The 22573-nt window shown below is 34.9% G+C and overlaps 1 protein-coding gene across 2 annotated transcripts; it reads right to left on the bottom strand.

The window, feature by feature from the left end:
• Nucleotides 1-1840: 1840 nt before the first annotated feature.
• On the bottom strand, nucleotides 1841-14373 carry LOC130802376 (ubiquitin carboxyl-terminal hydrolase 6-like). Of its 2 annotated transcripts, none has more exons than XM_057666356.1 (18): nucleotides 14136-14373; nucleotides 13377-13522; nucleotides 13176-13211; nucleotides 12989-13096; nucleotides 10924-11024; nucleotides 10673-10799; nucleotides 9971-10030; nucleotides 9820-9887; nucleotides 9268-9318; nucleotides 7745-7853; nucleotides 5126-5214; nucleotides 4612-4681; nucleotides 4391-4471; nucleotides 4206-4298; nucleotides 4049-4097; nucleotides 2704-2823; nucleotides 2543-2617; nucleotides 1841-2184 (listed from the first exon to the last, which is right to left on the bottom strand). In XM_057666356.1, exons 1-18 carry the CDS (start codon nucleotides 14179-14181, stop codon nucleotides 2129-2131), a joined length of 1485 nt encoding a protein of 494 aa, XP_057522339.1. In that variant the 5' UTR covers nucleotides 14182-14373; the 3' UTR covers nucleotides 1841-2128. The 2 variants fall into 2 exon arrangements, with proteins under 2 accessions (XP_057522339.1, XP_057522340.1); XM_057666357.1 differs by having other exon boundaries at nucleotides 2704-2820; nucleotides 14136-14351.
• Between the last annotated feature and the right edge of the window lie 8200 nt (nucleotides 14374-22573).

Here is a 22573-nt window from a genome sequence, read left to right as displayed (position 1 = left end):
ACATTGAGGCTGTAATTTGAAAAAAATGTTAAACTTTAAGGGTGTAATTCACAAATATTCTTTATTTTGCTTTTATAAAAGTTGAGTAAATTTTTAGATTTAAAGATACAAACTTTCGGTGCTCTGCTTTTATAAGTTCGAATTTTGATTTATCTTTTAAAAAATAAATCAAAATTGAAACCTTTAAAAGTAGAACAGGGAAAGTTCATACCATTAAAATTAAATTTTGCAATTTTTAATACTATCTTTCCTATTTTTATTTACTTTCCATCAAAAAGCTCTTTAAAAAAATAAAGAAATGTAGCTATTGAAAAAAGAGATATAATTACATAATTGCTATTGTTATTGTAGAATTAACCATCACCAAGAGCTTGGTGTTTTGATCAAAAAAATATATATATTATAGGTTGAGGAGAAAAGAAAATATGGTAAATATAAAAACACCATGGATTAAGAAACTCAAAGTCTTGAAGCAAACACACAACAATATTAATTCTATGGTGAGAAGAAGTGTAGAAAGATGAAGAAAAATAGACCATACGCACACAAAAAAAAAGATCAATGCTTTGTTCATCACTATATAAATGGCGTTTCGACACTTCTTATTCAAATACCATTACATTTTTTTAACTATTCAACAATATATTAATGAAATATCACTCACAATCGATGAATTGCCTCACTAGATCTCAAAGCTCACTCCTTTTATGGAGATTTCACACTTATACATGAGATACACTTTATATCCTCTCAAACAATATTTCTATCTATGTATTAGCCACCACACATTATTCTAATACTAATTTAGGCTCTTAATATGGCCCACCAAATCAATAGAAGAGCCCTAGCAAAAGGATATTAGGTGTCTCATCCAACATTGTTATAATCGGGATTTTACCTAGTATTGATAAAGGGTAGGTCGAAATCAGTAGAATTGAATCGTAGGATCGTAAAATCCAATGAATATGTTTTCACATGCAATAGAATAATTGAATATTAGTCATTTTTGTTCATTTTTAGTTTATCCTTAAAATTTTTGAACAGTAAACAACGATTTATTAGACTTTATCATTTAATTAATTAAAAGGAATACTTTTAATAGTCATTTATGAATTGTGAATTAACAAGTACATAAATTTTCATAATCATAATCACAATATATAATTAATTTATATTTATATGCTAGTAAAAGCTAATATATAAGGAAGTTTTTATGATTAAGACCAAGGTTGTTAAAATCACGATCTAGATCGTAAAATCATACAATTTCACAATTTCAATTGCACCCACCGAGCTGAATTGAGATTAAAATCATTTCTGGGTAAAATCGCCAATAAAATCGTTAGAATTGGTTAAAATCAGTAAAATATTAAGATTATACGATTTTTCCAATTTTACAAAATGAGCATTTCACACGATAATTCTTAAATATTATAGACCATGTGACTCTTCTTGACCTATTTCTTATTTTCAAATTCAAAAAAATGTTTTTTCACATCTTCTTTATCAATTTGTTCCTCATATTTACTCAAGCTTCATTCATCTTCAGCCCCACTTGTTTTAATTTTCTTTCTTTTATTTCTAATTGTTGATGTGTTAGTATTTTTTGATTTTGATTTCTGATTTATTGTAATGTCGATTTGTCTATTTTCCATCAATGATGTTATTGAGTTTTTTTTGCTATGATTTGATTTTAATAGGTACATTAATTTCTACTTTATGTTACATTGCATTATTTAAATTAGCTGAAAACAATCTACTAATTAATAATTAAAAAATCACCATTTACCAATGTTACCCTTACAATTTAGACGAGAAAATAATTAAATAAATAACATAATTGCAACACACGACACTTGAAGATTATATTAATATTGATCAATGATATAGACGTATAGTGTATGTCTGCATATATTATACATGCGCACCGGTGCATATAATTTAAGCTCCGTAAAATCAGAAAGAAGAGAAAGAAAAAGTTACAATAACATCACTGGACCAAAAGGGTGGCCAAAAAACGTTCCCTCGGCGGTCTCCATTGAATCAAATCCATACAAGTGAATTAAAGATATTTATAACTTATGATAAGATACGACATGACACGACTCAGACTCTACTCAAACTAGAATTACATTGGGGTAGCTCTGGCCTTGTACATGCAAATGTATGCCATATGCCAATCACCTGGAAACAAAAACAGTTATAACCATGTTAAATTAAGTGACGTATTTCAACGACAAAAATTTGGGAGGATCGGGGTTTAGGAGGGGCAAACAACATTGCTGAAAAGAATAATTCCTTATAGCTCAGTTCCTATATATTCTCTCTGTTAGGAAGGGCAGGAGAGGTAGACTCATACTGCAAAAACAAGGTTGCATCACCGTATTGCGACTGTATCATACATGTTTTTTAGTTCATCACGACTGAAATATAGGCTGCATTGATCGCAACCGCATTGACCACGAAATCTGTTTCGCGACCGTTATGCGATGGTGACCGAAACTGTAATTTTGTACTATTACGGTGACTAAAGAGTGCTTACCTCCTCCGGAAAGCTTCACAATGTCTTCTTCTCGTTGAGGAATTGGATTGTCATCATCGTATTCTATCCACTTTCCTGCAGGCAACAAATTCTGTAAGCACTTGAAAAATTGAGAGTTTTGGAGTCAAATAAATCAAAAATTAAGTTGATGTGTCACTCACCACTCTCTTGCTTCACCCAAGCAACATAGTGCCCTGAATCAGCACTTCTACCTTTGTGGGTTAATACGGAGACTAAATCGTAAACTCCAGTCAACTGCATCTCTTTTTCAGATGGAGCTGCTGCAATCAAAGACATAAAGATACATTAAGAATTGGTTCAATACCTGCTTCGAGACCTTTTCGTCATATGGTACCTACCTCAAGAGCTTTTAGACTTGACTCATATGGAAGAACTTACCTTGAAAGTCGAGACACATAAAGATTAAACATTAACCCATTTGCGGTCAGCAAGAGATCGAATATGCTGATATAGTTTTCCTAAATGAAACTACTCGTATACCATTTAATATGAAGACTTGAACATGGTTATAACAGAGTGAGATTAACCACAAACAAAAGATGAAAAAGCCATCGTCTCTAAGACTAACTGCCTAGCATATAATCATCTAAAATCATTCCTTTAAATACCCATTAACTAATCACAACCGTCCCTATTAAAGATAATTTTAAGTACTTTACATCACTCTTAAGAAGAAAAAACTGCAACAGTCACATATAATCATTAAAATTCTTTCATTCAAATACCTCAATTAACTAGTTACAATCATCTCCAGTAGAGCTAATATCATCACATACTTCACATCATTCTTAACAAGAAAAAACGCAACCGTAGATTGGACACCCTTTATTTATGTCTACAAGAGACTATTAAAGATTTGTCAGGCTCCAAGAAGAGTTTTAAGTTTTTTGAACTGTTCAGAAAGCTTGACATCCTCTTCAAATCAGCAAATGATGAACTGAGATTACATTCTGATCCCAAGCCAGCTTCTTTGCCTTCATGGTTTTTTCCGCCATTGCCAGAGTATAGCTTGCCCCTGATTAATTTCTAATGGAAACCGCACTAAAACCACAACAATATTTAACCCACTATTCCCAAGTAGATGTCAAAAGTCCTTTTTAATCACTCTCAAGTCTCAACCGTCACAATATATATATTACTACTACGAAGTTGTCACCAGAAGATACAAAACCTCCTGAACACTCTAAATCAACCCTTCAAAAATGTCTTTTCAACATCTACTGATATCTTTCTCACTAAACCATAGATAACAGATGTCATGGTGTTGAAGGTTTGTGCACCTAAACTTCATCTTAAATTCTAAACTAGCCTTTTTGACAAGGAGCAAGCTTGTATTTTGTATTTTTGTTTTATGTAAGCAGCAAGAACCTCTCTGTTGACAACTTTACTTGATCACTTTTGAGAGGTTGACAATTGACATTACTTAGAAATACAGGAAAATAAACAAAAAGATGACTTTCATGTATAATTGTGTACAGCACATACCTTCTAGAGAGGTTGCACTAGAAGACTCTCCACTCCCGTTTAGAGAACCCTATTAGCAATCAGACATGAAAGGCGAAACATCGATTCAAAGCTTTTCAAAGTTGCAAAGAATCACCTAGCAATCATTGATAGACCACTCAGCTAAGTAAGAAAATACCTCTGCATCAACCATCTTGACATCATTGTCCTTATCAGAACTTTTTTTGCTAGGTTTGAGACCCAATTTTTTACCCTCTTCATCTCTTAGAATCTGATAACAGGACATAATCAAATTCTAAAAGGCTTATGCAACTGGTGAAGCATGCATATCAAAAAGTAGCAAAGCACATTTTGTACACACACCTGACGGGGAACTTCTAGTTTCTTTTTGAGTTCATCTGAGCACAAATCATAAACGTCCAACTCTAAAGGGTAATCAACTTTCTGGTATCATAAATCAAAATTAAGATGCAAGATTTAATTAAACTCAAATGAAAAAATATAGCCTCAAGCCCTAATCTCCAGTCCGAAGTCAACAGCAATGATACTTTTTATAAGCAAACATATAAGACATTAATATTTACCCGCAATATTTTCGCCTTCTGATTTGACTCTCTCTTCCAGAAAAAACGGACAAATTGAATGGTCAAATACCTTCACCCAAAAAAAACAGAACCGGTCACTGTAACAGGTATAAAATGTGTAGAATGTAGATTGAAAACTTAGTTCTGGGTGCTGTAAAAAGTGAGAAGAGAAGGGATTCAGTTGGTGATATATGTTCCCTCATTTGCATTTATAATGAAGCACGATTAACACAAATTATTTTGCCGATTACTGTTCAACATACTCCCTCCTATTCTAATGAAATGTCTCATTTCCTCTTTTGGCATATTCACATCAAATGTCTCATTTCCTTATTTGTTGACCTCTTTCCCTTATGCACTCGTAGGATCTAACTATTTACAAAATTGCCATTAAATTATCACTTTACTCCTTCCCATATGGTCCCCCTCTTATTCTTAAAAATTGGTGCATTATCAACTGAGACACTTGATTAGAATAGCATGGAGCAATAATTACAGATGAGGAAAGAGTTACCTTGGTAGACCACTGATATGTGACTCCTTTATGTAGATTGCACTGCGCCCCAATGCAGGTGAATTCTTTTCTAACTCAGATTTCAGACCCTACAAAAAAAATTGATCGAAATCTTGGAGCTCAGGCTAGATACAAAGACTAAGATTATAGTATCTAATTTCACATCTTGAAAATTATGTAAAAGGGAATTAACACTGCTTAATGCTCACACAGAAAAATTTTGTTTGGCCCCAAGGCAATAAGCATGAAATATTTATATGTTATATTTGAGGAGAAATGTGAATGCCAATACACAATAGCACTTTAAAGAACGGAAATCATTAAAGCCATTCTTCAATAATAGAGAACACATAATGGATTAATCGTCACTATCATTTATCAAAGACTCATAATAACGTCTGCTATTTTTATGGTGAGATGAAGCAGTGCTTTACTTGGGGGGACTGAGGTTGTTTGGATGCACTTGTGCATAAACAAAGAAGTCAGTCGACCAGATGCACACACCAATTTCATTACAAAATTTGTTATTGTATAGGATGCATTGGGCTGTATAGGCCAGTGTCACATGATTCGCGCTCCGCTTTGATTTTTGTACGGATTTGCGTTTGCGGTCCATTAGTTGTTGTTTAGTTCAATTTTTGAGTTTATGATTCGTTGCTTTTTCGCCAAAGTTCTTTTTGCACAAAATTAGTACAAAAAAATCAAAAGAAAAATGTTCAAAATAGATAAATGGGAAATAAGTTATTCAGAAAAAGGACAAGAATAATAAAAAAAGGTAATATAAGATGAGTCTAGAAGAAGATGAAAACAATAGAGAAAAGGTAAAAAAAGGAAAAGAAGCTCAAAAGCCCACTTATCCATTTAAAGGATCTAAACAATCAAAATAATCAAGAGCCTTAATCCCAAAAGATAGGAGTCAACTACGTAAATAAATATATTATTTCCATTGGTCGTCCACGTGGATTTTTCTTCTCCATTCATTTCGATTTTCTACTATCTCTAAGTCGTCCCTATAAACCAATAAATAAACAAACAAAACTTGGGAAAAGCAAAAGTTAGTTAGAAATATTAAAGACAAAAGGTGAAAAAAAAATGGAAAAAAAAAATAAATAAAGCTCATGGTTGTCTTCTCCCTTTCACCTTGTTTACTTCCTTCTTTTCGTTTGGCCTCTCTCTAGTACCACCATTGTTCAAAAAGAGTGAATCATCAATGGCATTCTCATCTTTATGCTTTTGTCATCTTCAGTCTCCATTTGTCCTTTCTAACTTCTCTTATTTCCTTTCTCACTTCTCTTACTTTTCATTCTTACTCCTCTTACATTCAAATCAGTGATTTCGCGATTCAACTCGCAGATTCGAGTGATATGAGTCGCAAACGAACTTTGGTTAGGGAAATCGAATCCAACAGTTGCGTACTAGTGAGTGAATCATGTGACAATGATACCACTAAGCTTTTCAAGTAACAATTATCAGGCATAACTTGGTAAACCATTGATTATCTGGCATAACTTGGTAAACCATTGTTTACCACAATAATTAGCATTAAGTAAAATCAAATGATTAAGTGGCTATTGCCTATAAGTTTTCAAGTAATGTTTGGAACTTGTTACCAGAAACGTAATTTGATTAAGAAACGTTAATTTAGAGTTTCGAAAATGTAGGTACAATTATAGTGCAAAAAAGGTGACATTGTATCGTATTGACCGCATCGCAAAGGTTTTCAAATTTACCGAAACAATACTACTTGCATCGTAAAGGTGTAAATAAGGTGCTTTAGGCCGTTTCAAGCGATATTTCATGGTTTAGGCCGATATTTGGCACTTGGCGGTACGAAAACCGCATAATACTTGTTACCGCATCATCATATTTGTTACTGCATTTTTGCATTATGGGTACACTTTTATCTTGCAACAAAAAATAGATTGGGTCAAAAAATGTAAGAAAAGAAAATGACTAAAAAGATAAAAAGAAAAGGAAAAAGAAAAAGAAAAGAAAAGAAGGGCTTTGATGATATATATAGTTTTGTTATAAAAAACACTTAAGGAATATAGTTTCAAAACGTTAATCTAGAGTTTTAAAACAAAGGTTTCGACACAGAATTTAGTGAGAAGTTTTCAGTTTCTAGTAACTATGGTTTGGGAAGTCATACAAAAGTGCATTTGAATAATTAAAGGATACATTCTACAATTATCATCAAAAAATATCCAACATACGATTTCAGAATCTTCACAATGCACCCCCTTCATTTCTATTTGATTATCTTATTTAAGATCTAAGAAAATGAAATTAGAATATAAAGGAATCTAAAGGTAAGTGGATAATTAATAATGAGATAGAGAAATTCTTTAATAATGAGATGGTATTGGTGGAGATGAATGGAAATCTAAAGGTAAGTTGCGATCTAATTTTAATAATAAGATAGTGGAGATATTATAGTTATTTAGATTATGATTTTTGGGATTCCTTATGCCATGGATGCATGACAATATTTCTTTATTAATAAAAAAATTTCCTTAACAAAAAACTCATACAAGAAAAGGCAACAATTCAATAGAACCAAAATATGAAGGGGCAAGAGAAAATAGAATAGTTAATATTATTGTAAGATTAGAAGCTTACATGCTTTAGCCCCTCATGCAAATGGTTCACTTCATGTGATATGTGACATTTTAGAGCAAACGTTGATTCCATCTCCATACTTTCTTCACCGCTTTCTTGACAGTTTACCCTATAAAATGTTAAGCAAAACGAAAATCCAAGATTCTTCAGCACAATGAAAAATATTACTAACAAGCTACACAAAGCTACAAATTATTGCATTAAAATATTTCATAAACGAAACTAAATATAAGAGATTGAAATAGCAAATTACACTCAAGTATAATCATCGTAACTTCCACTATACTCAAGACCAAATGAGGTATATCCATAGAGCAAAAACAAGAATGCATTGTATCGTTTAGGCCGCACTAAGTTACAATATTGAACTAGTATCACATGTCAAATTTTGATCTGACTCAAAAACCCGACCGAACCCAAGCTGACACTTTTTCTTAAAATTTGGTCAATTTTAGTTTTACATCAATATTTCGAGTTATAACATACTATGATTTAGTTAATTTTTATTATTTGAGTTAATATTGCACAACTATTACTTAAAAATTTATTTTTTACCCAAAATAATAAGAAAAATTATTATTTTTATTTAAACGAAAAATGTTGCATGATATTTTGTAGATTATTTTATAGCAATCTAAACAAAATAATAATAAATCCATGACACCTTGGGTCACACTCGACCAACCGATCTAACACGTCTAATCATAAAGGTGCAAGAATATGCATTTCAGGCCGCTTCAAGGGATTTTTCACGGTTTTGGCTAATATTCGACGATACGAGAATTGCATCACCTCTGTGTTCGCATCATTGTGCTTGTTACAAAAATGGATCGAACTGTCATGGAGATAAATTCAAACCAAATGAAGCACACACTTAACCACCATTAATGTAATTTCATCTACATAACTGACATTTACAGTATTCATAGGAGCATGCTTTCGATTTTCGCCTTATCTTTAAAACAGGCTTGGCAGTTGGCACAAAGTGATGTTGAGGCTTGACAGTTCTCTCGAAAACCAGCCACCACAAATTACTCAGGGTGTCTACCAAAAGTCCATCCATGAACAATTATCAGCCTCGATAAATTCAAACCAACCAATGTATAATTCAAACATCACTAACCTATCCTCTCTGAAATCTCTATTTTTTTCAAAATTTCTACTAGTAGTGACCCCATTGCATGGACATATTAAAATAACTATCTACTAGATGAATTAATGGCCTGCCCATCTATTCAAAAAGATGATATACAATAGCAAACCATCTACAAGTTTTGATCAAAAACAAGTTGAGTGTTAACCCTTCCATTTTCATATCACTGTCTCGAAAATGTGTATCTTCAATGCAGTAGCAGCTAAAATAGAAAAAGATGACAACAAAAAAACTAGAGTACAAACACAAGCCTTTTGTTGCCCGCAAAACTCATGGAATAGGTAAGTATAACAGTGAGCTTCACAGCCACCTAACACTAATGAATAAAAAGAGGTGCAGAAGATATGTAATACTCTAGCAAAGAATTTACCTGCTAGCAAGCTCGATACCAAAAAGGCGCTTCACATAGTTGAGACTCCCACTACATATAAATTTAAGAAATGACATTAACTAAAATAAATGCTAATATCTTTATTTAAGAAAGTCAAAAGTACACAAATCATGAAAACAAGCCAGATGAATCACAAGAAAATTCATAAAGTGGGAAATGCATCAACCATATAACACAAAAGAAGGACGCACTATTCGAATGGGGCTCCTCTCTCGATGCTGAAATTACCAGTATAAATTCTACAAGTTTCTGCTCATAAAATTGCAGATTTTTATCTTGAAGACAAGCTTATTGTATATGTGTATTAAACAAAGATATTGAATAAAAAGAAATGCCATTGCTCAAAGAGAGCAATACAAAGAATAATTAGCATAATTACACAAGCACAACACATAAAAGTCCAACAAAAAGAAATAGAGAAACATCAGTACACTGAAATCAAATAGCACCAAGAAGCGGAGTAAACCAATGCAGAGAAGACAAATCTAACACATATACAACAGCTATTTTTAAAGTAAATTAACTAACTACCTTGTACTGGGAGATCTAAGAGATTGGGATAGGGTGTACAAGAGCTGTGTCCAGCATTCCTCTGCATCCTGAAATTCAATGATCGTAGCAGTGTTATTACAGCAAGTTTAAAGAGTAGCACAACTGAAAAATATGGACATTTGAATTTAACCTGTTGCATAAAAGCACCATTATGCTGCTGGCCAAACTGAGGGAACTTTTTACGCAATACCTGCAAGCATAAGGTACACTAATGAGCATCGCCATGTCACAACCACATCAACGCAGCAAACAGAATTTAGTTCATACTTGGCTCATTCCAACACTAACACCATGAAGAACCAAGATACTCCATATCCGACTTTTTTCAGCCACTAGTCAGAAATAGTTCACATGATTACCATAAATAGCTTCCTGTTTGGGTTGCAAGGATAACACAGACATACTAATATAAAATTAATGAAGAAAATTCTACATTAGACAACTAAAAAACCTGATACCGAAAAAACATATGAACATCCAGTGCTAGTAAATACTCCATAGTCCCTAAGAGTTCGCCCCATAGGAGGAAACTTACTTTTTTAAAGGACAAGAACATTAGGTGGGGCAAAACAAAAGGGAAATGAGAGATGAAGAGTGAATTGGTGGGCCAAACTTCTAAAATAACTAATGAAGCAAACTCAAAGGGACAACTATAAATTGCAGAAGAAGCAAATTCTTACAGACAAAGGGTGCTGAGGACCAAAAAAGAATTCAGGATTCTCAGTGTTATAGACTTATAGTAAGATATTAATCCCTCCAAAAGTTCACGAGAACAATAAGTAAAGAATAAAACATGATGAGTAGTTAGTTCAAAAGCTATATGAGCACACACCATCCAGAATTGCATAGGAGCCACTGGTTTGACATTTTTATCGAGATCACTAAACAAATCTTTTGTTGCAACAGTCAAGAGATGAGAAGTTTGATCTAACTGATTGTTTTGGCCAGACTGCGAATACCTGCTCAATAATTGAAAGCCAAGGTACCAATGTTAAAAATGGATACAATAAAACATGGAAGTCCAAGTTTTTTCAATAAAGCATAAGAAAATTTACAAAAAAAAGGATAGAGGGAAAAGCTCACTCCAATAAGGCGGATTTCAACTCAGGAACTGAATGCAAGCATTGAATTGTGGAGTTCATGTAGCATGTATTTCCTAAATTAAAAAGACCAGCAGAATGACCCTGCAAACATCATACAATTAAATCACATGGATAAGTAGATCATTATGGTCTAGAAAGCAGCAGTAGCTGGCCTTTTTGTTGTCATCAATTGCTAAAATTAGACTTGATTATAAATTTTTGTTAAGAAGGTAAATGAAAGTCAAGATCTATTAAGGGTGAAATGAAAACCCTCAAATCTCACGGTATAAGGACTAAAGTCAGCCAAATGTCGAAGCAGCAGCTGAAAAAATACCATGCAAAAGACAAGCTTCTATCCACACAGGATACATAAGAATATAAGGAATGCAAGAAACTTGTTGCCTATAAAAATCTAATACAAGTTATGGTCGTAAATCTAGGATCTTGAGGGTAATATGTAGGCTTTACAATCAACCGACAAGCAGTAAACCACTTAATATACGCAATGTACAATATTGATGATGGCGGCATGGCACAAAGGGTCTGTAGATTGTTGTGCATTTAATACTCAAAGCAATGAAAATACATATCACTGCTCCACAGCCAAAACAAAACAAGATAAAATAAAGGGGGCAAACCTTCTTTGACCTTTCACAACATATTTATAAGCAAATGGTCAAGCCCTGATATATTCTTTCTTGGCTGATTATCCTTAACAGTATGAATTTTGTTAGAACAAAAAATGGAGAAATAACAAGAATAATCTCAAATGAACAAGTTTGGTTGGCCTTCATTTAGCAATCCTAAATTGGAATGATCATCATATAATTCTATAATTCGTATCATTTTTACGAGACCACAAGGAAATTTATACAGAAAAGTTAGGGGAAAAAAGAAAGAAAGATAGAATAGCAAATTTCAAGCACTGCCTTACTCCCAATTTTCCAAAGATAAACCTCTATTTCATTGAGGAATCCTAGTCCCACTAGAAGTCCAACTGAATTAGAACTCCAAGTCCAAACGTGTGACTCACAACTCACACGTGTGGCCCAGGATGTTTGTTAGAAAGTTTATCTTTTGATTTTAGTTAGGCTAAATTAAAATGTTAGTTATTTCTTTTATTTCGGCATTTTATTTTTTAGTCAAAAAATAGATCTTTCTATAACTCTATCTTTCTATTTCTTGGATCCTTAAGGCCTCTCTAGATCCTAAAGCCCACGTCACAAACCCAAACTTCGCCAAATTTCCAACTGTACGTCCATCTACTATAAAAACCATTAAGGTTCAATCTTTGATCCAATCACATGTCCAAACACAACCCAAAATCTAAACCCTAAAATTGGATCATTAAACCGATTTTTGCAAAGATTGCTCCTTTCTTCTTTCTCCAATCTCTTTCCCTTTTCCCTCCTCTATCTGCCCAGTATCTTAAAACCACAAAAGATCCCTCATTACCGAGCTTCTAAAACTCTTAACATCAACTTTCCCTTGCCTCTTATCTCACTCCTAATCCTACTCTAATTAGGATTCAGCTAATTTTCTAAAATAACACCCCATTTGTACATGGGGTCAAATGTAACCTTAAGGGTGTATGCAAAACTATGAAATCAACTAACTCAACATAGCAATAAAAGTACAAAATTAAGTCTAAGCTATTAACCGTGTAACACAAGTAAGAAAATCGTTTTTGGACGCAAACAGGTTAAAATCCATAGAAACTCTATGCCCAATGAAGATGATCATATCTGCATTTTCACCATTTACCTTTATTAAGCTTAACATATTTTACTGAGTATTTTTTTTACAAGTTGAGGAGAGCAAATCCTTACTATATCAAGTATCCACTTCAAGCTACCATGTTGATGCATGCATGATGAAATATGCAGGATTTAGTTCTAAAAAGAATGGGCAGTATTCTAAAACTAGCAATTTAACAAACAGAAAAAAGAACATGAAAACAAATCAAAAGTTAAGCTGTGGAGCAATTAACCCATAGAAAGCACATCATATTCAAGTTTAATAATACTAAAAAAATTCTAGTGGATAGTTGAACCTCAAAATCATACCACAGCGACCACTTGTTCCTCCTCTGGAAGATCCTCAACAAAAACAGGTCCTTTTTCAGGAGCTTTAACTATCTCATCTGCAGTCCCCATCATCATCAGTCGTTGCCCCTGAAAATTAACATGAAACTAAGCCACTTCAGAACAATACATGCAAAGTAATAAAAACATGAAAGGAAGTATCTGCAACCTCTTTTACTCCAACAGATGCCCATTCAGCATCATCCTACAATTTTAGGTAAAACAAGTTAGTTGAACAGTCATAAGAACTTGTATCCTCACAGAAACACAGAACATCTTATAAATCCTTCGGCTTACTATCATCAATGAAACCCAGTAATCCCTTCATGAATTTATTTTAGTTTAAGGAGTGTGGCCATGATGTAATTACCTTCAATAAACCACCTTTTACCATAATTTTCTGCCTTTCAGGTGGGACTCCTGTCAAATCATACAACTGACACTTGAAAACATAAGGGGGCTGACTAGTATCAATTTCCATCTCAGGAAACACCTTTTTTTGCCATTTCACACTCACTGTAAACACCAAATTGTAAAAAAAAAATTATAGAATACATCATGCATACATAAAATGATACAAATAGAAAAATACATAAAGGACTCAATAAAAAACAGTGGTGGAGTTATTAAAAGTCGCTCACGGACCACCCTAAAAAGATTAGTGAAAATGTACTATATGGAGTATTTGACAACAAATTATTGAACTCCGTGTGTAAGCTAGTCACAAACTCACAATACTTGTTGGTCTCTGACAATATAACTCAAATACCCTAAACTCTTGACAATTTTTGCACCTAAAGTTCTGATTTTGGCCTTACATAAATCCCAATAGTGTAGTTATTATATATTGGATTCCCAATATGTATGATTAAGTGGAAAATATGACAACTTTAAAACCCCAATTTGCAACAATTTGAACTGAATCACTTTGAAGACTCCATAGCCGATCTGAGAACAAAATTAATGAATTGTAAAAATTGAAATTGAATTCATTAATTGATTCGAATATAAGATAGAAAATGTAATATAGCCGAAATTAAGGTTTAATTGAAAAAAAAGAATTTCTCAGGAAGCAGAGTAACAAAATTAATCGAAACATTAAAAGAGAAACAGAGAGAAATGACAGAACCTCGTAGTGTTTGAGCGGCATCGTTGGCAGTCTGAGAATCCGCCATTGAAGAAGGTTGAGAAAGATTGAGTCGGAAGAAGGGAGGAAGCCTAGAGTATGCTAATTCGTTATGAGTAATGAGTATGTTAACAAGAAAATGAACTGCGAGATTCAAGTCAGTCCGAGTCGACTCGGATTTAATAGAAAACTCGAGAAATGGAGTTTGAGTTCACTAGCTTCATGTTTAGTTGCCTTTTCCCATCATATTGCTTAAAATAAAACATATTCTCACTTTGCATTCAATGGGAAAATATTTCCCACAATACCGTCCACGTGGAGAATTTTTTTTTTTATTTTTCAAACAAAACCGACACTTGAGATGGCGGTTTACCTTAAGCACCAAACCGCCACTTGAAGTGGCGGTTTGGTTCAAGGAAAACCGCCATCTCATGTGGTGGTTTGGTCCATGGTAAACCGCCACTTCATGTGGCGGTTTGGTCTGTGCCCTGTTTTTTTTTTCTTTCATTTCCCCTAAATAGTTAACACAACCTGCATTAAACTAATCCAATACAATCTATTCCATATTAATCAATTACGAACCAGCTTGATTTGAAAAAATTAATTATGAAAATAATGCGAAGATATATTACAATCATGAAAAGTCATACAAGAATTTTAAATCATATAAGAATATACAAAGTATGTTAAACTACAATCCCCGGCCCCTCTTCATTTGCGCACCGGTTGATGATGATGGTGTAAACTCGTCAACCTCCGCAATGACATTAAGAGCAGGAGCTCGTCGTTGACTAGCACGCTGATATGTGATGATCCTTTGCAGAGGCGATGGATGTGGAGGAGGAGTGGTGATGGAAGTTGGAGGAACGAATGGCGACATAGTAGTGGATGACGATGGCGATCTGGAAGACCGACCTCGAGTAGATGAACGTTGGCGACCTCGTGTGGACCGAGAACTGGATCCTCCGGAAGAGCTACCTCTATGGGCTGAACTCCTTGGAGAAGGAGTGTGGAATGTGTCATCTACCTCGCCAATGACGGGTAGAGTCGGTATGAGGTACTCATACCCCGCCTGACTCAATGCATCGGTTAATGACGCGTTGATGGAGCCTAAGGTCTGAAAACATAGCCGATACCCCACATCAACTGGCGATGTAGCGGCCCCTTGAATCGTGTCATTGCACTGTATGAGCACCGATCGGATGCGCTCAGCCTGTATGTTATCATTATGTTGTTAAAAGACTGACATTAAAGTATTACTATATGTTATGAGTGTTGAAAGAAGACATACCAGTAACGTAGATGTCTGATGGTAATGTGATCCTAGCTGCGCAAATGTGGTGTTCGTTAGGTGTAATATGGAGATACGTCTGTACCAACTCATGTACATACCAGTGCTATGACCTGTGAAGTTATCTCCTCGAACCAAACAAGATGCTCGGTCATTCCACGCGTCTACGTGCGATCTATGTCGTAGGACGTAGTTCTTGTCCCCAGTCCTTCGATCGATCGCATGTAGTTGAGGTTGGGTGTCACAGGCATGCGGAATAACCTGCTCCAAACCGAATTGACGCATGACACGATCTGGAAGATGTAGCTCGACAATGTCAAAGCAAATAAGTGGACAACGCGATCTCCAAATCTTGTGGCCCAATGCACATATGTGCGGTAGAGCGTCCATCTTAGCCGCTGTGTAAGGCTGCCATGTCATCTGTAATAGAAATCAATATGCTCAGTAATATATACAATTTATTAATAACTAATACAAATAGTAAATGTTAATAACCTGCTCGTCCCGTTGTCGATCAAGTGCGTCTCTGTAGTAGACGAGAGTATGTGGGGAGTGGGATCTCGAAAGATATACGCGAAGCCAGCTGCAAACAAATGAACATTGTTTAACATTTTGATGTATCCTAAAAAAGTGCAATTATGAATTTGATTAGTGAGTTGAGTGCTGCTACCTTACTGCTAAAGGATCCATCCCGCGCCGATGCTGTGACCCTAACACCGGTTCAAAATCATCTGCGCTGTCTTCCTGATCATGTTGCGCATCGGGTCGAATCGTCCGAATAATGGCCCTCCCTATATGAATGTGCTCCCATGACCATATATGTAACAACATCAAGCAGCCACCAATGTCCTTGGCACCCTTACGAGATGCTCGACATAAGTTACGATACAGATACGCTAGGGTAGCACTTCCCCAACTGTACTCATCTATGCGCTCCAAGTCTCCCAGTAGAGGGAGATAGATCAACTGTACCGAGTCGCCGCTCTTTTCTGGAAACAAGAAGGATCCAAGCAGGTACAAGATGTAAGCTCGCGCATGTCTATCAACCGTCACATCATCCGCGTCATCCTCCAGCGCGCTAAAATGCTCTCGAAGCTAAGTCAGCTTCAATGACGATCCAACGATGATCTTCGGCTATGTGGGGTCTTGGGGGTTTTCAGGCCAAACCCCTAGTAGCTCATAAACTAATGCTGGCCAATTTCCCTCTCCATGGCCTATCACTGCTTGACCTTCGATGGGCAGTCCCATTATAACTGCCACATCTTGCAACGTGATCGTTGCCTCGCCAACTGTGAGGTGGAAGGTATGAGTCTCCGGCCTCCACCTCTCCACCAATGCAGTGATAAGAGCTCGATCGAGCTCTAAGCCCCCGCCCAACAACCTATGAATGTATCTGAAACCAGCTATTTTGACTACCTCTAATAACCTGTCATCCACCTCCCACTGTAACGTACTCGCCTGGTAGTGCTGACGAGTAACCAATTGGGCAGTGGAGCCCTCCCACGCAGCTACGCTCCTGTGTGTCGCCTGAAGCGTAAGCACTGATGGATCAACTGGGCCCGGCATCGCCATGATCGCTGTTACATACATAAAACCATGAATATATACGAAAACCATTAAACTAACCCTACAAAGTTATAAACTTTCATTGAAGCATTTCATCAAACACTTTATATGCATACAAACCAAATCCTAAAATTCAACTACAAATGTGTAAAATGTAAGTTTAAATCATGAAAACAAGAGAATGTAACAAACAATCAACGTATTTATAACTTCAATTGAAAATAATAATGAACAAAAAAACAATTTGCATATTGAAAAAAAATTAGGGTTTTATTTATACCTTAAATGGGAATGTAGTTGATTAGTTTAGTTGAATGAGAGGAATTGTAAATTTGAAGTAAATGAGAGTGAAGAATTTTTTTTTTTACACTAATACTGGCAGCAAGAAGCAAAGAGGAAGGAATAAACTGACCAAATGCTCGACATTCTGTTTTGTACTGCTACAAAACCGCCATTTCAAGTGGCGGTTTACTTAATATATATATATATATATATATATATATATATATATATATATATATATATATATATATATATATATATATATATATATATATATATATATATATATATATATATATATATATATATATATATATATATATATAAAAATTAAAAACTCACAAACCGCCATTTCATCTAGCGGTTTCTTTAGATTTCTAAACAAATTTTTGCTAACTAAATTTTAACTAAATATGGCCTAAGTTGTATTGACTAAAACTAATTTTTATTAAATGTAATTGATTTTTACCAATTTTTATTAATTTATATTGATTGTAACTGATTTTTGCTAACTAAAACTGATGTTTAATTGCTAAAATTGATTTTTAGTAATTACTTATTTTTGTAAAGTGAACTCAATAGGGCCTAACTTTCTCTTCTTTTTTTTTTTTTTTTTTTTTACAATTTAGTCATTTGAAAGTTTTTAAAATTTGAACTTGGAGAGTCTAAGTATGACATATACTTTGAGTTTTGGAAAACTATGCCTATAAAGATATACACTTTTTTTGTTCCAATAAAATTTACTTATTCCCTTTAAATTTGCTAAGTATAATCACTTAAGAACTTTTGACATATCGATGTTTTTTTTGTCAAAATTTTGATATTGTATTATGATAGGCATGCTTTATGTACATTGTATTCCCTAATTTTGACTCATATTTATGTCATCCTTATACTTTATTCTTTTAATTTAGTCTATTTATGCTTGTTTTCGAGGATTTTACGCTTTTAGGTACATTTTTATAGGTTTTTCTTCACTATCGAGCTGTCACAAGCACTAATTATGTTTATCCTCTTACTCTCGGAGGCTTGGTGACCTTAGGAACTAAGTTGGTGACAAAAGGGAATTAAAATTAACGAAAAGAAGCCCAACCAAAGCAAAGCACTACATTTTTCGATCATCAAATGTGCAAGCGTCCACTTAAAATGATCATGTCATTCGTCACACTTGAAATTTGGTAGATGTTGGAGATTAAACTTGGGTTAGTTAGCTTTGAATCGACTAGTCACAGGCCCAAATCCGATAAGAAACGACCAAGTTATGGCATTTCAAAGATGTAGTGCGCCACTAGGTTTGAACCAGTCGACCGATCGATCCATGCCAATCGAGTAGATTGGTCCAGTATTGTAGTTACTATTTATCTTTTTGGTTCGTGATCCTTTGCCTCTTGCCTCCTCCAATCTTTTCTCTTGCGTGCCAAAGCTTTCTTGTTCCTGTGGAGCTGCTCCTAAAGATGAAGAAGGTTGCTTGTTGATTCACCTAATTGCAATGATCATGAATGCAAGTGGAAAGTTCTAGAATTTGGCTACTTAAGCTCCAATTTTCTGACGGAAAGGATAGATACCATGCACCATCAAAGCAACACATCTTAGGGAGTATTCAAAGAAGTTGTTCTTAAGTTTAAAATCTTATTCTATAATTTAAGTTTGAAGTTGTAAGTTTAATCATAAACATTAGTAGCTTTGCATTAGTGTTCATTTGGAGATCAATTAAGCATTTGGATATTTCTCAACTAGTGGGTGTATTTGCATATTGAAGTTCTTATTATTATTATTATCATTATTCTCAACTCCACCATTGTTGGAGAGAGTAAGTTATTCTAACTTTTACTTTTAGTTCATTGTAAGAATCATAAATGTTTTAATGTGTTGTTGTTCTTTAAACATAAGTGCGTAGTTTAGAGTTTGGGAATGTAGACAACAAATTTCTTTGCTTTGTGTGTGTGTTGATTTGTGGGGTCAGTCTACAATCTTCATGAGTAGTTACCGGTAGTCCGAGGGGCCGGGGTGTTACAAATGGTATCATAACAACCCTGCGACCGTGGCTGATTGTGTGTTCAGTGCACCTAGCGGGGGAAAAGATCTTAAAACTACGGTCCAACGAGGACGTTGTATTCCTAAGTGGGGGTGAGTGTGATACCCCAAATTTAGCTTGAAAAAGGATTGATAGACTACTCATATCAACAAGGTGCATGTTCTTTTCATGGGAGCCTATTTGCTAAGAACTCCACAATTAGGCATGCTTGGTGGACATGCTAGAAGCTTCTGATACAAGAACGAACATAAACACCAACATTAATGTCTTCCTTAATGAACCACTTGACTACTGTCCCCAGGTTGGATACTTGCATTGCTTTCAAGAAGTGTGAAAGGAGAGGAAAAGAGTCTTTTTATGTCCTGTAGATGGACAAATTGGCTTGTTGTTTAGCACACCAAAGCCGCTTATAGGTCACATCAACACCAAATAGGCCTTTCACCATCTGTCGCACCATGGAGACTCAATTGATGGGTTTTGGGCAACACAATTTCTAATTGCATTGTTAATCACAGAGGATGTCAAATGAATGTGTTCAACTGACATTGTCACTACTTAATACACAAGCCCCATGCTGTAATACCCCAGATTGAGCTTTAAAAGAGGATTGGTACATCTTCTTTTCATGATAGCCTATTTGCTAAGAACTCCACAGTTAAGTGTGCTTGGTGGAGAGCAATCTTAAGATAGGTGACCTCCTGAGAAGTTTTCCCGGACGCGTACGAGTGAGGCTAAAGTGCGTTGAAAAGACTTGTGTTGGTCTGTGGGGCCAGTCTATAGACTCCATGAGTAGTCACCGGCAGTTCGAGGGGCGGGTTGTTACATGTTTCCCTTTGTATGTGACAATTTCCCATGCAGATGAATAGGAATTCTTCCGAGCCCTTAGTTTCTAAGTACACCCGCTCTTACACTTCATGGTAAGGACAGTTTGATTGGAAGTCTCAATTTAGTACTCAACGTTCCTACGAATATGATACAATCTAACAGCTTCCAACAATGAATCTTTATATTATCAAATGTCATACCCTTTTGAAACTCTCCTTCATCGTTGTAAGTAGTATCACAAGCCCAAGACGTCCAAGAATTGTCCTCAACATGTTCATTTAGAGGGGGAACTAGAACATAAGGTGTAGCAGCAACGGTTGTTGGAATGTTGTCTAAGGTCATGCCTTTGGCTAAGGCCTTCTCATCCACACCCACATCGCCTTCAGAAGAAGCTTCAACAAATTCATTACTCTCATTACCATCATCCCAAGACAACAGCTCATTTGTTTCTCCTTAGTTAACCCTTACATCAATTGAAATTTGAAGTTGATAGGGCTCATTAGGGGGGAGAAAAGGACGATGACAAAACTACTAATATCAACAAGGTTCATCTTTTTTTCATGGGAGCCTAATTGTTAAGAACTCTACAGTTAAGCATGCTTGATGGGAAGCAATCTCAGGATGGGTGACCTCTTGGGAAGTTTTCTGGATGCGTACGAGTGAAGCCAATGTGCGCTGGAAAGACTTGTGTTTGATTTGTGGGGTCAGTCTACAATCTTCATGAGTAGTCACCGGTAGTCCGAGAGGCCGAGATGTTACAAATGGTATCATACCAACCCTGCGACCGTGGTTGATTGTGTGTTCAATGCACCTGGCGGGGGAAAAATCCTAAAACTACAGTCCAACGAGGACGTTGTATTCCTAAGTGGGGGTTAGTGTGATACCCCAAATTTAGCTTGAAAAAGGATTGATAGACTACTCATATCAATAAGGTGCATCTTCTTCATGGGAGTCTATTTGCTAAGAGCTCCAAAATTAAGCGTGCTTGGTGGGGAGAAATCTTAAGATGAGTAACCTTCTGTGAAGTTTTCCGGGTGCGCACCAGTGAGGCCACAGTGCGCTGAAAAGACTTGTATTGATTTGTGGCGTCAGTCTACAATCTCCATGAGTAGTCACCGGCGGTCCGAGAGGCCGGGATGTTACAGTTTATGTATACCCCCCAACATACTCAACAATTCCACTACTTAATCAAATTGAACTATTCCAAAAATATAGTATAGTCACACAAAATGATATAATGTCATTAATTTTTACAAAAAGACATAAAATATCAACATCATCATCAAGTTCATAAGAAAACAAGTATATTTAACAACATTTACAACTACATTTTAACAAGTGCATTCAATCATTTTCTACAAATATACATACCAAAACAACATCATTATCAAGTTCATGAAAAAAAATTATATTTCACATAAACTTTAAGTTTAAATAACATTCTCACATTTTCACTATCAACAATCATAATTCAAAAAATAAACAATAATTATCAAAAATAATTATCAAAATCAATTAACTTGTACCTTAATCAGCTAAAGATGCCCTAAAGAAGTAATGATTTGCAAATGTGAAATCTACATTTGAAAAAGTTTTAATAATATTTAAATAAACCCTTAAATTCGAAAAAAATGGATATCAAAGAAAAATTTACCTAAAATCAATGCAACTTTATGACAGAACACTTAAGTAGTCTTAAGTTGGAAGTGGATGTGAAGAATTGAAAAAGTGAAGTCGTTTTAATGGTCGAATTTCAAAGGGAAATGTGGTATTTTTTTAGGGCTTTGAAATTTGAGAATTGGGGGTAATAAGGAAAGATGAAGAAGGATGGTCGTGCTTTTGCTCCGTCTTTGTTCGCAGTCAGTAACCACGAACAAAAACTTTGGTAAAAAAAAGTCAAAGTCTTTGTTCGCCATTAGTAACAGCGAACAAAGATATTGATTTTACCAAAGTCTTTGTTCGTTGCTAATAATAGCAAACAAACTCTTTGACTTTTTTTACCTGGTCATTTGTTCATTGTTAGTAATGACGAACAAGCTCAATACCTCGCTTCGGAGCAACATACGCTTATTCTGGGAATAAAACTTTCCCAAAGCTTATTTTTTGAATTTTTTGTGAAAAAAGCTTATTTTTTTCATCTTAAAACCGAATCCAATTTGACCCGTCATTAAAATAATTTACAATTATATAAAAAACAATATGGGCGAAAAACCTGATTTCAAATCAACCCAAAATATTTAACCCGAAATCAACCCGATGACCTAAATAAACACCTTTAAATCCAACGGTGAACATATTTTAAGCAATATACAGCTAATCGGCCATAATTAGATTTTCAAAAGTACATCATCACTAAATTGTATATGATATATTCATTTGATGATTGAAGAATGAAATCAAGTTGCATCTCAACAAAAAAAAAACAAACATGCTAAACTAATA

Source organism: Amaranthus tricolor, chromosome 16 (assembly GCF_026212465.1).
Source record: "Amaranthus tricolor cultivar Red isolate AtriRed21 chromosome 16, ASM2621246v1, whole genome shotgun sequence".
NCBI lineage: Eukaryota > Viridiplantae > Streptophyta > Magnoliopsida > Caryophyllales > Amaranthaceae > Amaranthus > Amaranthus tricolor.
The sequence above is the reverse complement of the archived record's forward strand: the minus strand, read 5'-3'. Positions and strand labels throughout refer to the sequence as shown.